The following is a 16,428-nucleotide window of genomic DNA, read 5'->3' on the forward strand; positions in this document are numbered from 1 at the left end:
CTAGCTCATGCCTCCCTCCCCCCCCAGCCTCAATTCCCTTGCTTCTAGGTTGCATTTTCCTATACCATAGTATAGTATATATGCACCTCTTGTCTCCACCTCCCCTAGTTAGACTGTAAGCTCCTTGAGGGTAGGAACTATCTCTCTTTTGTCTTTGCATCCCCAGTACCCAAGACAATGTCTGGCATCTAATATTTGCTGTTCAATTGTTTTCCAGTCATGTCTGACTCTGTGACTCCATTTGGGGTTTTCTTGGCAAAGATACTGGAGTGATTTGTCATTTCCTTCTCTGGCTGATTTTATAGATGAGGAAATTGAGGCAAATAGGGTCAAGTGACTTGCCCAGGGTCACACAGCTAGTAAGTATCTGAGGCCAGATTTGAACTCAGGTGCTCCCAATTCCAGCCTGATGTGCCATTTAGTTGCCCTAGCACATAGCATACACTAAATAAATGCTTGTTGGTTGATTGATACATGTTATATGTAATATGGTCATGTGTATGATACATATATATTATAACATAGTTATTATTAGTGTCCAAAGCAGTCTCATTCTTATTAGCTGATGGGAATGAGTATAGTCCTTTAACCCCATGGAAGGGGTCTAAAGACTGCTGTAATTTTGGCAGCCAATCCCCTCTGAGATCAAATAAGTATCTATCATTACTCTACAATGTGGAACCCAAACTTGGCCCTGGTTCCAGTGCAGGTGTTTCTCAGCAAATAGCTGCTACTCCCTGGCCATCCTACACCATAGAACTTCTTAATGACTTTCGTATCTGGGAGACTCTTTTCCTGAGTCACGTCACCTTCTGGAGTGTGACAACACCCACTCCACCCTCGGAGTCACCTGGAGAGCCTGGTTGGGTGCCTTGTTTCAGTCCCCACCCACAGGGGGGCAAGACACACCTCAGTTCAAATACCACTGGGTCCCTCGGTCTTCTCCCAACCAAAGTTGTCTCAGGCTCTGAGAAGGGAGAACTTGGGCTCACGCACTTCCAGAAGCAGCCAGCCAATTGGGCTGAGAGGTGGTTCTCAGCTGTGGGATCAGGAGCTCCAGATGGAAATGAAGGCCCTCGAGGAAAAAGGGGTGAAAGTTAAGTATAAAGTGTCCCTGCTGGGGCTGTTGGCTTTCTTAACATTTTAGACCAGACTCTAGATCCCTGGGGTCTAGATCCCTGATACTGCTTTTGGAATGGGTTTCTTTCAACATGTTCTACTGTTCATCTATAGGACATTAGAGAACTGGGCATTATGCTTACCTGTTGTATATGTTGTGTGTAAATGGACTCTACAATATTGAATGGGTGATATATGTGCGACAACAAGCAATGGTTTGTGTCAGAGGCTTATAGGATCTATGCTTAATCTAGATATATACCTGATGTCTCAAGAGGTGGCTTGGAGCTCTGGAGCCAGGAGACCTAGGATCGAGTCTCAGTTTTGTCACTTAGGTGACCTTGGACAAAACTTAGTGAGCCTCAGTTTCCTTATCTATAAAATGGAGAAAATAAGAGTTATGTTATATATACCTCACAGGCTTGTATGAAGATCAAACTAGATGTACATAAGGCACTTTTTAAGCTTGTATAAGTGTAAGCTAAGCTATCATTGATGCTATTTGGAATCATTATTAGTGTATTAAATTTATGTGTATAATGCAGTATATGTATATATACATATGTACATGTGTGTGCATATGTATGTGGTATATACATATATATATACACACATATAGATGGGGTGTTCCTAAAGTTTTAGTGCAGTTTTAAGCCATTAAAATTCTCTGACAGGGGCAGCTAGGTGGCTCAGTGGATAGAACACTGGACCTAGAGTCAGGAGGACCTAAGTTCAAATCTAGCCTCAGACACTCACTAGCTGTGTGACCCTGGGAAAGTCACTTAATCTCAATTGTATCCCTCTGGGAAAATATTTTTAATGGTCTTAAATGGCTTTTAAAAGTCATTTACTTGCTTGAAGCTACACTAGGACTTTGGGGACACTCTGTGTGTATATGTACATACATACATACATGCATATACATATACTTATTCAAATAGATGTATATCTGAGAGCTCATGTTGAGCATCAGATAGAAATCTGGTTTCACATCCAGGAACGTGAATGTCTGACCCATGGGCTGTGTGACCTGGAAAATCATGTAATTTCTTCATGTTCTGGGCACTTTGCTGAGATTGTAAGTTGCAAAGAAAAGGCCAACCTGTATTGGTAGAGGGAATTTCACTGTCTGAAAATTACCTGTTTTCTATGGACAGTTCCCTGTCCATATAGAGAGATAGACAATAGCTTGCTAGCTATATAGGTAGGTAGACAGACAGTTGGATGGATAGATGGACAGATGGACGGACGGACAGATGGATGGACGGATGGACAGATGGACGGATGGATGGATGGATAGATAGACAGATGGATGGATGGACGGATGGATGGATGAATATCTGTCAATATATAATCTATATTTATACACATATGTAAACTCTCTAACACTGTTAAGCTGCAAAACTGGTACCTCTTTGTATTGATACAGGGAGTCCCTCACTAGTTGCTCCCTAAATTGATTAAGCCATAAGTCCATCCTGACTCCCATATTATATAGTTTATATTATGTACTCCATATTAGGTATATTATTAATCAAAGACTTTCAACTTTACCTACACAGGAACTCTTGTCGATGATGCACACAGCAACTGGTCTATGCTGTACTATGCTTGAAAGTTGCGTGATACTTAGAGAAGCTAGGACACCTGCCCATGGTCACACAATTAGTAGGCATTAGGATTCAAACATATGTCTTCCTGCCTTGAGTCCAGCATTTTGTCCACTACACCACCATGAAGCTCATAATATGTGTATATGCATGTATAGAAATGTATATGTAGTAGCTTAATATAAACTCATGTGTATCCATGTGTGTTTATATACGTATGTGCATATAAATGCCTATACACATATATGTACATGTATGTGTAAGTATGTCTCCCTGCAAAGGTGCTTTATATGTCTATATATACATGCACACATACAATGTATATGTCCGTGTATACGTGACATATAGTGCATACATTTACATACATGTGTATGTGTGTGCATATAAATAGTGCATGTGTATACACTTTTGTTGCTAAGTCATTTCAGTCACGTCCAACTCTTTGTGACCCCATTGGTGGTTTTGTTGGCAAAGATATTGGAATGATTTACCATTTCCTTCTTCAGCTTATTTTATAGATGAGGAAATTGAGGCAAACAGGGTTAAGTGACTTGCCCAGGGTCACACAGGGTCTGAAGCCAGATTTGAACTTGGGAAGATGAGTCTTTCTGATTCCAGGCCTAGTGCTCTATCCAATGTACCACTTAGCTGCCCTCTTGTATATAAACACAGATGTTTATATGATTATATATTTATGTATTTATATATTCATGTATGTACATATATATGTGTGTGTGTATTTACTGGGCCACATAGCTGCCCCTGTCAAAGAATTTTAATGGCTTAAAATTTCTCTAAAACTTTGAGGATACCCCATGCATATGTATATTATGTATGTACATATGCACACAGATGTATGTATGTATTGTGTGTGCATACATGTATACACACTGTATATATGTGTATTATCTATAGATATACATACACACATACATGCATATGCTTTCTGGGATCTCTAGCATATATCTTTCAACCAACCATCATCTTTGATAATGGTAATGAATAATATATTTATTGTTTTTCCAGCCTAGCTCTGCCACTGACTGTCATTTCCTCTCTCTCTACCTCAGTTTCCTTAACTGTAAAATGAGGGGGTGATAGAGTGCTTCCTAAGGTCCCTCCTGTCTCTCACATTCCATGATTTTATTGCTTGTTTTCTTCTGATCTTAATATACTGTACTACTTTGGCCACCAGTCAAGTGCGTTATTTTTATCTGTGGTGGTGGTTATTGTTGCTGTTACTTTTAATCAGTTTTGAAGATAGCACTGTTGTGTAAGTAACTCTGCTCTTACCCTCTGAGTGGGGATGTGTACATTTGATGTGTCATTATTTTCTTTATGATTGGTGTTTTGCTAACTCTGACCCATGTTTCATTTGCTGTCTGTTCTTGTTGTATTATATCCCTATAATCACTCATTTGCAAATGCACGCACATACACACACACACACATGCACACAGAGTTTAGTTATTTTCTATTTGTGGTTTAAAACAAATAGTAACAGCAGTGACTGTTCTTGGGATTCTGTCCAAAAGTGGAATGGACTGCCTTGAGAGATAGTATATTATTTTTCCTCATTGGAGGTCTTCAAATAAATCCAGACCTATCATTTGAGTGCTATGTTTTGGGTTGGGGTTTTTTTGCCTTTTTGGGGGGGAGGGCAATTGGGGTTAAGTGACTTGCCCAAGGTAACATGGCTAGTTTTTGTGTTAAGTGTCTGAGGCCAGATTTGCACTCAGGTCCTCCTGACTCCAGGGCCAGTACTCTATTCACTGCACCACCTAGCCTCCCTGAGTGCTATGTTATATAGGGGGTTTTTCATTAAATGCAGGTTTGCATTAGATGGTCTCTGAGGTACCTTCTGGGTCAGAGGTTTTGTGATTCTAAGAAACTAGGTGGTATAGGGGACACAGTCCTGGATGTTGAGGCAAGATGCTTCTGGCTTCAAATCCTATCTCAGACATTTACAATGTGACCCTGGGCAAATCAATTAACCTCACTGGGCCTCTGTTTCCTATGTGTAACATGATGAGGTTGGACTCGGTGGCCTCTAAGAGCTCTTCCAGATCTAAATATATTATTTGGGTTCATTGTTTCTTTTTTTCCTTTCAATTGATAAGCATTTGTTTTCTCTCCCCCCTACCCTAATCTCCAATGTAAAATTAAAGAAAAAGGAAGGAAGGAAGAAAAGAGGAAGGAAGGAAGGAAGGAAGGAAGGAAGGAAGGAAGAAAGGAAGGAAGGAAGGAGGGAGGAAGGGAAGGGAAGGGAAGGGAAGGGAAGGGAAGGGAAGGGAGAAAGCTAGAAAGAAAGAAGGTAAAACACTTTTAACAAATGTACACAGTCAAACCAACAAATTCACATATTGGCCATGTCTCTTTCTCCGTAGTTAGTCCATTATTACTCGCAGGGATCACTGTTCCTAAGTCTGCTCACAGAGGCCAAGCCAGGCAGAGTCTATCCCTTCCCCCACACCGGAGCACGAGGCTAGAAATGGAAGCAATCTCAGAGGCCATTTTGCCCAACTCCTTTATTTCACAAATGAGAGCCCTTCAGATACTTGAACATAGCTGCCATATCTTCCCTGAATCTTCTCTTCTCCATGCTAAAGATTTCTGGTTCCTTCAACCAGTCCTCATATGAAGACACTTCACCATCTTGGTGAACTTGGCAGCAGAGTTATTTGCTAGAAGAACAATTGTATTTCGTGAGCCATCATCACATATGCTGGTTGGCTGAGGTGGAACCCCTTTCCCCTTGGAAAAGGGCAGGTCTTCTTCCTATTGGTGAATGTGCGTGTGTTGAATTGTCCTCTGCGATGTCTCTTCCCTCACCCCATGGTTTGATCTCTATGTTGGGAAGGAGGTTAGAGAGAGAGGGAGAGGAAGGGAGGGGAAGAGGAAGATTTCTTTCCAGTTTCCATTGTCTGTTTTTGATTGTTTGTCATTCTGTCCTGCACAGGCAGGGCTGTCTGAACTCTTGGAGCTTCCCCCACGCCAGGCGTCCATCACCTTCTTAGTGCTTAATAGCCTTCCTTGATCCAGCCTGACTGAACCAGAGCTGGTACAAAGGAGCAGCGGCCCTGCTTTTGGCCTCAGCCTTCGAGATGATGAAGTGGACTTCCTTCGGGGCCACTGAGCCCTCAAAACCTGCAACCCATTGGTGTTCCTTTAGGCAGAGGCGGCGCCTGACATTCCCAGGCAGTGGCTCCCTCAGTAGGGCCCCAGACATAGGGACAGGCTCTGCTTCCAGTCGACCTGTCAGGAAAACGGACAGGAGATTGTCATCATCCTGGCCCAGGGCCAGACGCCCTCCAGCATTAAGTGACCATGCCTCTGTCCCAGCCCCCAATGGTGAGACCATAACTTTGAGCTTGCAGTAAGTAGAGTTTGTATGTAAGAGAGTGCTATCAGACTCCAGTGGTTTGTCCTTCCTGCCCATGGGCTATGGAGATGGGCCATGAAATCACCTTGGCAGGAAAGCTTCAAGGAAGAATGAGCCCCATCTGCCTGAGCTCAATGAACCAATTAATCAACAAGCATTTCTTAAATGGCTACTACACGTTAGGCACTGTTCTAGGCACCAGTAATTATACCCTCAGGGAGCTTACATTTATGTAGAAGGGATACACAGAATACATTTTTTTTCAAAGGACACAAAGTAATTGGGAGGAAGGGTGTGGATCAGAAGAGGATTCATGTGGAAGATGGGGTCAGGAATTCCAAAAGGCAGAGGTGAGAAGGGAGAGTAGTCCAGGCATGAGAGACAGCCTCTGCCAAGCTGCTGATATGGGAGATGGAGTTTTATGCACAGGGACCACAAAAAGGACACATTGACCTTTTTTATTGCTGTTATTTTGAATCAATTTTGAATCAAATTTGAATATTTTGAATCAAATTTGAATCAATGGTGGAAGGAGAGCGATACCTACTAGGTCTGGGAAGGTCAGTGGGACCAGGCTGGGAAGGGCTTTAAACGCGGCTCAGATATAATTTCCAGTTCCAACATCTAAGATTCTAGAAGATAGAGTATGACCTAAATTACTGTGTGATTTCCTTTCCAGGCTATAATTTGGTGATTAGGTATATGTAAACACATAGAAGGCAGCATGGTCCCCAGGCTCCTGGCCAAATATTGGGAATGAAATAACTGGTCCTAGGAGATAGTCATGAGAACATTACAGCCACCTGACCTGGGTTCAAATTCTGGCTCTGTCCCTTCCTCCCTGTGTGACCTTGGACAAGTCACTTAACTATGCATCATTTTCCTCAACTATCCAATGAGGGACTTGGACTAGATGACCTCAAACGTCCCTTCCAGGCTCAAAATCTACAATCTATGAATCCCATTGGAGGAAGTGGCCAAACAGTGAGAATAACTCACGTTTTTCTCAGCCTGGGCCTGAAACTTTTTCTGTATTTTTGTTATTTTGTTGTTTCAGTCATGTTCAACTCTTTATAACTTCATTTTGGATTTTCTTGTCAAAGATACTAGAGTGGTTTGCCATTTCCTTCTCCAGTTCATTTTACAGATGAGGAAACTGAGGCAAACAGGATGAAGTGACTTGCCCAGGGTCACACAACTAGTAAGTGTCTGAGGCCAGATTTTAACTCAGGTCTTCCTGACTTCAGGCCTGGTGCTCTATCCACTGCACCACCTAGCTGCCCATCTTCTTGTGTATAGAGGACTCCTAATGTGAAAAATTCCTTCTCCCAATGCAGATCAGTGATTTTCCTGTAGTTCGTGGTCTGAGAAGGTTGCCAGGGAGCACTGAGTGCCATGGTCAGACAGGATATGTCACAAGCAGAATTTGAACCCAGACCATCTTGACTCCAAAGCCAGTGTTCTGCAACACATTGTTTCTCAATTCCCATTTAGTCAGAGCTTTAAGGTTTACAAAGTGCTTTCCTTACAAAAACCCTGTCAGGCAGGTAGGGAAGATATAGCATGATGCCATTTTACAGATGAAGAAGGTGAGGTTCAGACACAAAGCTCATAGAATCATTGCCTTAGATAGATACCCTGTTGTACAGGTCATCTAGCCCACCTGTATCATTTTACAGATAATGAAGGAAGGAAGGAAGAATTTACTAAACACTTACTGTATGCTAGTCACTATACTAAGTAAGTGCTTTGATTCTCACAACAACCCCGGAGGGTGGTGCTGTTATGACCCCCATTTTACAGATGAGGAAACTGAGTGCCTAGGGTCACACAACTAATAAGTCTCTGAGATCATATTTGAACTCATGTCTTCTTGACTCCAAGCCTGGGGTTCTATCTTCTGTGCCATCTAGATGTCCCAGATAAGGAGAACTGAATCCCAGAACTTTTAAGCACTTAGCCCCAGGGTGTCACAGCTAGTAAGTGGTCAAGCTGGGACTGGAACCCGGATCTTCCTACTCCAAATCCAGTACACTTTTTGTAACCTTGTAATTAATCTACAAGTCAGAGAGCATCTTCCCTGTTCAATTCTGTTTGAAGAAATTTAGGAAACAGAAAAGGCATGTCCTAGTTCCTCTAGAAGCAACAGTAACTAAACCATTTCTGTCCCTTTCAAAGGTCATTTTCCATCCCATCCCATTCCTCAGAATGTAGCCAGGAGAATCCTCCTAAAGGCCAGCTCTGATGATCACTGCCCTTCTCAGAAACCTCCCGTGGTTCCTGATTGTTGACACAGTTAAGCCCAAACACTCTGCTTGGCTAACAGACTCATGTCCTGTCCTGAAAGGACTTTCAAGGTCATTTAGTCCAACCCCCTCATTTTACAGGCGAAGAAACTGAGGTAGACATGGAATGACTTGCCCAAAGTCATACAGAACTAAGTGGCAGATAAGAGATTTGAACCCAGGTCCCCTAGTCCCCAAATCCTGGACTTTTCCATTGTCCTATGCTGCCTCCTGCTCTCTAGCACCAACCTCCCTTTCTAGCCTTGTCTCTCACTGCTCCCTGACATCTGCCTTGTAATAGAGCCAGACTAGAGAATGTACAGTTCCCCAAATACGCCTGGAGCTTTCCTGTCTCCTGCCCTTTCCCCACATTTCTCCTTCCACCTGTCATTCCCTCCTCTGTCCCCTTTTGCCTACTCAAGTCCTCCCCAGTCTTTAAGGTCCATCTCAGATGCTGCCTCCTCCGTGAAGTCTGATGCAATCCCTCCAGCCTTCAGCAACCTCTCCCTCCTGTGGGTCTGTTTGCACAGCGTTTGTGTTTCTCTGGTAGCCCTCATCAGGTTCTGCATTGTATTACATATATGTGTCCGTGTATCTTATTTACCCTCCTTGGGCGAGGCAGCCATGAGGAGGAGGCAGTCTAGTATGTTGTTCAGTCATTTTTATCTGTCATGTCTGACTCTTCATGACCCCATTTGGGGTTTTCTTGGCAAAGATACTGGAATGGCTTGCCATTTTCTTCTCCAGCACATTTTACAAGTAAGGAAACTGAGGCAAACAGGGTGAGGTGACTTGCCCAGGGTCACACAGCTAGGAAGTGTCTGAGACCAGATTTGAACTCAGGAAGATGAATCTTTCTGACTCCAGACCCAGGACTCTACCCAGTGCACCACCTAGCTGCCCTCCAGTCTGGAAGTGTTTGGAATTAAAAGGCTCATGTTCAACTCCTTTCTCTAACATTTACCACCTGTGTGACCTTGAGCTACTCCCTTAATTTCTCTGGACCTCAGGATCCTCACCTGTAAAACGAGGAAACTGAACTGGATGGACCATAAGGTCCTTTCCAGCCCTGCAAGGTTCCCTACCTTGGGCACTCATGTTGTAACCCCCACTGCCCTACAGAAAGTGAATGCTTTGTGGATTATAACTAAATGAAGCAAGGGGAGTTTGATATGCTACCTGCAAACACATTGGCAAGGAGCAAAATCTTTTTGAGCTCAAAGGTGACGGGGGAGGGGCATTTCGCTAGAATGCAAAAGACTTGGGTTCTAGACCACCCAAAACCTGGAATCCTGCCCCCTATCACCATTGACTTGCTTGTTACTTGTTACTTATAACTTATTGACTCTCTGGGTCCCATCTACAAAATAGGGATAATAATAGTTTATCTGTCTGAAAGCAGAGGGTTGGACATGATGACAGGAGAACAGTAGATGGGAGTTTGTGAGCCAATGGATGGGGAAAGAATCAAGTGATCAGGGGCCTGGGATGACTGAGCATAGTAGGGAATGTGAGCTCAGCTTCCACAGACTGTCACTGAAAACCCTGAGGAGCAAGGGGAAAGAAGCAGCAAAGAATTGGGGGCAGGTACCTGCCTGGGTCAGGAAATATGTATTGATTGAGACCCACATGAAGCCCACGGGGGTGGGGGAAGTCCAGTTGGATTCATGCTCAGTACTTGTGGCTTGGCCTCATTCAGTGATTCTGGGGAAGGTGATGAGGGACAGCCTGCCCATGGAAACCCAGGCCCTCTGGTAACTTTGGTGCTATTATACCCAGGATTGTGGGGGATTATATACAATGAAAAAGATGACTGGATTTGAAGTGAGAAGACCTAGGTTCATCACTATTTTTCTATGACCTTGGGCAAGTGGCCCAGCCTCTCTTGTGCTCAGTTTCAAATGCCAAGTGAAGGTGTAAGATGCCTTCCAGCTCGACATCTGTGACCCCATCATGTCTTAAGGGTTCTTCCAGCCATAGGTCCTGTGGGTCTACACTTCTCCAATGCCTAGAACATGACTTCATGCTCTATTCTGTACACATTCTTGCCATAGCACTGATTGGGACTTCTACTGGACCACCTTCCAGGAGGAAGTCCCCAGATGCTGCATCTGACTGGTTAGAAGGAGAGCCAACAGATTAGACAGGCTGATAGAAACCCCTCCCTCATCTTCAGGGGCCAACAACTTCCCCACTTCAGCCTGGTGGAAATCAAGCTTCCCCCCATTGGTCCTCAGGCTCCCAGGGAAAGAGTAAGAGTGAAATATATTGTCGTAAGAGGTAGACATCATAATATCAAATGTAAGGAATTATAGGATTGTGGAATGTCAGCTCTAGTAGGGACCTTAGTACACAGAATTTAAGAACTAGAAAGGAACTTAGAACATAGAATGTTACTGTTGGGAAGGATTTTACAGGCTATCTGGGACAGGGATTCTTTTATGTTGTAGACCCCATTTAGCAGACTGATGGGCCCCTTCTCAGAATAATGTTTTTAAATGCATTAAGTAAAATATATATATAGGATTGGAAAAGAAACAAATTATATATATGTATAGATATATTCTATGAATTTGCACATATTTATATATGCAAATACATATATGTATATATGCATATGTAAGTGTATATATGTATGTGTATATGTGTGTGTACAGGTCACAGACTTCAGTTTAAGAACACCTAATCTAGTCCAACCCTGTCATTTTATGGGAGAGAAAACTGAAGTCCAGAGAAAGTTTGTTATTTGCCGTCATTATTTTAAAAATCATAATAAAGGTTATATCTTGACCCCAGAAAAGAGATAAAGAAGTGCTTTGGTCCTTTCAGCACAGAGGCAGGGGACTATGGATACATGATGCTATATATACTGTCACATGTGGTCACCATGTCAATTGATTTCATTGAAACATGACAAAGGAGAGCTCTTGGTGGGGGCAGGATGTAAATCTAAAAAGACTATGAAGTCAAAACAGGAGACATCAATAAACTAATTTAAAAATAAAAGTAATAAAGATTAGATCAGATTATGTGTTGAGCTGAGAAACACCATGAAAATGGTGGGTCCTGATTCATGGTCCTCAGATGTGAGCCCCGTTTAGGTCCCATCTACAACAGGCCACAGATTTAACTAGGTAGCCAGTGGGGAGGGGAAGAGGGGTGAGAGACAGCTTCTGTCCTTTGCTTGGGTGACTGCCTAGGGCAGGCAGCTGAGCCCATGGGATCAATAGCTCTGCTCCAGCCCAGCCAACCTAATTAAACAACCTTGGGGCTTGGGGGTGGAAGTGGGAGAAAGCAATTAAAGGTGTTGTAGTCACTTACCCTGCTGGGGGTGTAGCCATCACCTACTCTAAGGAGTGCAGTCGATGAGCTGTTCCCAGGTCTCCCCACCCTAATCTGCCCTTGTCTCCACCCTTTGTCCCTCTTTGGCTCACTGGGCAGCAGCAGCAGGTGGTCGGTAGTTGCACTCACTGGAGTAGAGCTGCAGAGCTGTCCTCGCCCTTGACCTTGGGGCCGCAGGGCCCAGTGATGTCAATGGGCACGTGGCTGGGAAGGGGCCTGGCAGAGCTTGGTGAGGCCCATGTGATGGAGAGTTATCAATTGGTGACAGGCCATGCAGCTGGGGTAGGATGTGCTCAGCTCACCCTCGTGCTCAGACGTCCCCAGCCAAGCCCTGATGAGCACGTTTGACGTGTCCCAGCAACAGGAGGGGAACACCAGAGTCAAGGCGGCAGGAAAGAAACTTGGGAGGCAAAGTCTGTGCCTTCCCTAAAGTCATAGCCATGCTTGTTAAGAATGGCACAGGGGAAAGGGCAGGCGACTGGGACTTGGGAGGCCTGGTTTCTGACCTCACCTCTGCTGCTTAACTTGCTTTGTGACTTTGGGTGAGCCACATCCCATCTCTAGGCCTGAGTTTCCTCCTCCATTTAACTGGGAAGCTGGAATCAGGAGTTCTTAACCTGGGGTCCACAGACAAGGAGTATATGGATAGATTTCAAGGGGTCCATGAACATGGATGGGAAAAAAATAATAATCTTTATTTTTACTAATGTGTAGCTGAAGTTTAGCATTTCCTTCAATTATGTATTTCCTTCAGTTATTTTAAAGCACCCACAAGTACAAACCATCCACAAGCTTCACCAGACTGCCAAAAGGGCCCATGATGCACAACTGAATAATTGCTAAGGTGAACTTCCACCTCTGACATACAGTGTTCTATATCCTAAAGGCCCTTCGACCTCTTCCCTTTTGTGTCCCTTCTTAAGGACAGAATAGTATATAGTAACTAGAGAGAGCTAGTCTCCATCACGATTTGCCTGTGTGACCCTGGGCCAGTCACTTCACTTCTCAGAACACAAGGCCACAACACAAGTACCAATCTGCATTGATAGAAGAGTTTCCTCTCTGGAAATTGCTGATACTGATAAAATTACATGTGTTTTAAAAAGAGAAAAAGGCCCTCTCTGACTGTAAAATTCTGTATTCTATGTTCTTAGTGCCCTACCAACTCACACACTATGCCTTAAAGTCACTCCAGCTTTGACATTCAAGGATTCTATAACCGTATCTGGTGTCAATCTTTTGTAAAAAGAATTTACTATTCAATCTCCATCAAGTCGTTCTGTATATGTAATATGTATACATGTGCAAAGAGCATGTGATGTGTGCTGCCTCTGAGGGCAGTATCTGTGATTTTAGCATGTGCAAAAGTACAAAATGTGTGAGTATGTATAGTGATCGAGAGAGATGTGGTCGGGGTGATGGAAGCCTTGGGGAGTGTCGGGTCTGCATTCCTGGCATTGCCTCTGGTTAGTCATAGAGTGGGGAAAGCATTGATTGTGATGTTATAAGACCAGAGGCATAGTCCTGGCCCCAATAATTTGCTTTATAACCTTGGGAACATCATTTCACCACTCTAAATCTCAGTTCCCTCAACTGCAAAATGGGGATAATAATTTATGCCCTTTTCCTGCCTGAAGGTTATTATGAATAAAATACTTCATATTTTTAGAACACATGGATTGTTATTCTTTTCATTATTTCCTGAGTAAGTCTGGCTGAATGAGTGGGCATTGGTTCCCTGAAGTGTAAAATGGGGCTGGTAACATTTGCCTCTTCTATGGGATTAAAAGAAATGATATCCATGAGACACATGGGGCATCTCCTCCAAGCTAGAAGACATGGGCATGTGATGCATCAAGGTTATCTGGTCCAGAAACAGTCTGATCTAACAGTCAGAGACTGACAGGGTCCTGGTCCTTGAACTGCTAGCTACCACCTTTCTGGATGATGATGGCAAAGTTTCTTGACTTCTCTGGGTCTCAGTTTTTCTATCTGTCAAATAAAGAGGCCCCTAAAATCTCTTCTAGCTCAGATTAAGTATCTACTAAGAGACTGAGGAGTCAAAGACAGAATAGAAAAAAAAAAATAGATGGATACACACACATATTCCTGGCCCTCAAGGAGTTCTGAGTCTGTGAATGTATGAACCTTAGCTTCATGAAAAGTTGACTCTGGCCCCTCACCCTGCCCACTTCCCCACTTCCACCACTACCATCCCCACAAGCTGATTTAGTCTCTCCAATTCTCTGGCTTATATTCTATGATGCTTAACTACAGTCTTTCTCTCTGTTCCAGGCACTCTCACCAACGCATTGGACCTGAGCGCTGGCCACATCTGTAAAACTTTGGACTTCTCCCAGAGTGGAGCAGGCCCCAGTGGGTCATCAGGGACAGGGGGGAGTCCAAAGATCCAGGGGACCCCCCCAGCCCACAAGGCCAGTTCCTCAGGGATGACTGCAGGGAGGGTCAACCCTTATAGCATAGTGTCCTCGGAAGAAGACGGCTTGCATCTAGCCACGATGCCAGGAGCCAATGGCTTTGGCAATGGTAAAATCCACACACGAAGGAAGTGTCGCAACCGCTTTGTCAAAAAGAACGGTCAGTGCAACATTGAGTTTGCCAACATGGATGACAAGTCCCAGAGGTACCTGGCCGACATGTTCACGACCTGCGTGGATATCCGGTGGAGATACATGCTGCTGATTTTCTCTCTCGCCTTCCTGGTTTCCTGGTTGCTCTTTGGACTGATTTTCTGGGTCATCGCTATTGTACACGGGGACCTGGAGAGACCCTCGGACGACGGGAACTACAAGCCATGCGTTCAGCAGGTGCACGGCTTCATGGCGGCGTTCTTGTTCTCCATTGAGACACAGACGACCATTGGCTATGGCCTCCGCTGTGTGACTGAGGAGTGCCCCATCGCTGTGTTCATGGTGGTGGTACAGTCCATTGTTGGCTGTATCATAGACTCCTTCATGATTGGGGCCATCATGGCCAAGATGGCCAGGCCCAAGAAACGGGCCCAGACCTTGCTCTTCAGCCATAATGCGGTGGTGGCCATGAGAGACGGGAAGCTCTGCCTTATGTGGCGGGTGGGGAACCTGAGAAAGAGCCACATTGTGGAGGCTCACGTCAGGGCTCAGCTGATCAAGCCGAGGGTCACCGAGGAAGGGGAGTACATCCCCCTGGACCAGATTGACATTGATGTGGGCTTCGACAAAGGCCTGGACCGCATCTTTTTGGTGTCCCCTATTACCATCCTCCATGAGATCGACGAGGAGAGCCCACTGTTTGGCATCAGCCGCCAGGACTTGGAAACTGATGACTTTGAGATCGTGGTGATCTTGGAAGGGATGGTGGAGGCCACGGCCATGACCACACAGGCCAGGAGCTCCTACCTGGCTAATGAGATCCTCTGGGGTCACCGGTTCGAGCCCGTCCTGTTTGAGGAGAAAAACCAATATAAGATCGACTATTCTCACTTTCACAAAACCTATGAGGTCCCATCCACTCCCCGTTGCAGTGCCAAGGACTTGGTAGAAAATAAATTTTTGCTCCCAAGCACCAACTCTTTTTGCTATGAGAATGAACTGGCTTTCATGAGTCGGGATGAAGATGATGAGGAGGAAGATGATAGTCGGGGTCTGGATGACCTGAGCCCTGAAAACAGACATGAGTTTGATAGACTTCAAGCCACGATAGCCCTCGATCAGAGGTCTTACAGAAGGGAGTCAGAAATCTGACCCCCTGCTGGTTCAGTCTCTGCGTCTTCTCTCTTTTCCCCTACAATCCACCCAGGTTTATGCAGAACATTGTTAAGTGCCATAGGGATGGTTGAAGATTTTAGTAGCGTCTTAGTAGTTTCACATGTTTCATCGCAATAACCTTGGAAGGGTTGGCAGGGAGAGGGATAGGAAGTCACAAACAGACCCCTGAGGGTTTAGACTTCCAGCCCTAGCTGGCTGGAGGGTCTTTCCCCAAGATTCAGTCAGTGGGCTTAGAAGGGGAAAGGTAACACCGCCCCCAGGGGCTGGACAGGGGCCTCATGTAGCACCTAGGGCTTTTCCCTTGGATGCCTGGTAAGACAGCAAATAGCTCCTTGAAGTCAAAGGTCACAAAGAATGTCAGTGCTGTGTAGCCTGGAATGTAATCAGGTTAGAACAGACTGAGAATTAACCTTGTTGCCTGGCCAGGAGACACGGTTGAGCTTGCCTGGGGATGGAAGCTGGGTAGGTGCAATGCTGAACACTGGTTTTTAACTTAGGGGGGAGACATCAGGTTTTTAATTTTTCAACTTAGTGCTGGTGAGACTGTTTACAAAAAAAATACATATATATTAAATTAAAATATAATTCCAAAAAAGGACATTTTTTAATTAAAAAAAAAACACAACAGAGCAGAGCAACAGAACAGAACTTCCCTCCCCCCAGTGGAATGGAACAGCCAAAAGAAGGCCCCAGCATCTGGCTGCAGTGGGTCAGGGATAGACTGGAAGACTTCCTGGGGCAAGAACTGTCTCTTTTTCCTTGAGAAGGCTCCATCCATCCCAGGGAAGTGGGTGCCAGTTCCCCCCTGTGGTGTCAGCAACAGCAAGCACAATTATCTACACCATAGCTCATGTTGCTACTAAGGAAATTTAGATTCCATTTGTAATAGAAAAGCAAAACCATATTAATAACAATAATAAAAA

At 44.5% G+C, this 16,428-nt stretch overlaps 1 protein-coding gene across 2 annotated transcripts; it reads left to right on the forward strand.

Moving 5' to 3' along the window:
- Window positions 1-918: 918 nt before the first annotated feature.
- LOC138158623 (ATP-sensitive inward rectifier potassium channel 12) lies at window positions 919-16,100 on the forward strand. Of its 2 annotated transcripts, XM_069084724.1 has the most exons (3): window positions 919-1,101; window positions 5,693-6,080; window positions 14,034-16,100. In XM_069084724.1, the coding sequence occupies exons 2-3, from the start codon at window positions 5,834-5,836 to the stop codon at window positions 15,479-15,481; spliced, it is 1,695 nt and encodes a 564-aa protein (XP_068940825.1). In that variant the 5' UTR covers window positions 919-1,101; window positions 5,693-5,833; the 3' UTR covers window positions 15,482-16,100. The 2 variants fall into 2 exon arrangements, with proteins under 2 accessions (XP_068940825.1, XP_068940826.1); XM_069084725.1 differs by lacking the exon at window positions 919-1,101 and having other exon boundaries at window positions 5,176-6,080.
- Window positions 16,101-16,428: the final 328 nt, after the last annotated feature.

This window comes from Petaurus breviceps, unplaced genomic scaffold (genome assembly GCF_028583685.1).
Source record: "Petaurus breviceps papuanus isolate PSGF00001 unplaced genomic scaffold, PetGlider_PUasm1.0 175, whole genome shotgun sequence".
Taxonomy (NCBI): domain Eukaryota; kingdom Metazoa; phylum Chordata; class Mammalia; order Diprotodontia; family Petauridae; genus Petaurus; species Petaurus breviceps.

Bases quoted from the DNA above. Each gene is read 5' to 3' on its own strand.
- LOC138158623 (XM_069084724.1), top strand. From the start codon at position 5,834: ATGATGAAGTGGACTTCCTTCGGGGCCACTGAGCCCTCAAAACCTGCA. The intron at 6,081-14,033 runs GTGAGACCATAA...TCTCTGTTCCAG, and splicing joins CTCTGTCCCAGCCCCCAATG to GCACTCTCACCAACGCATTG.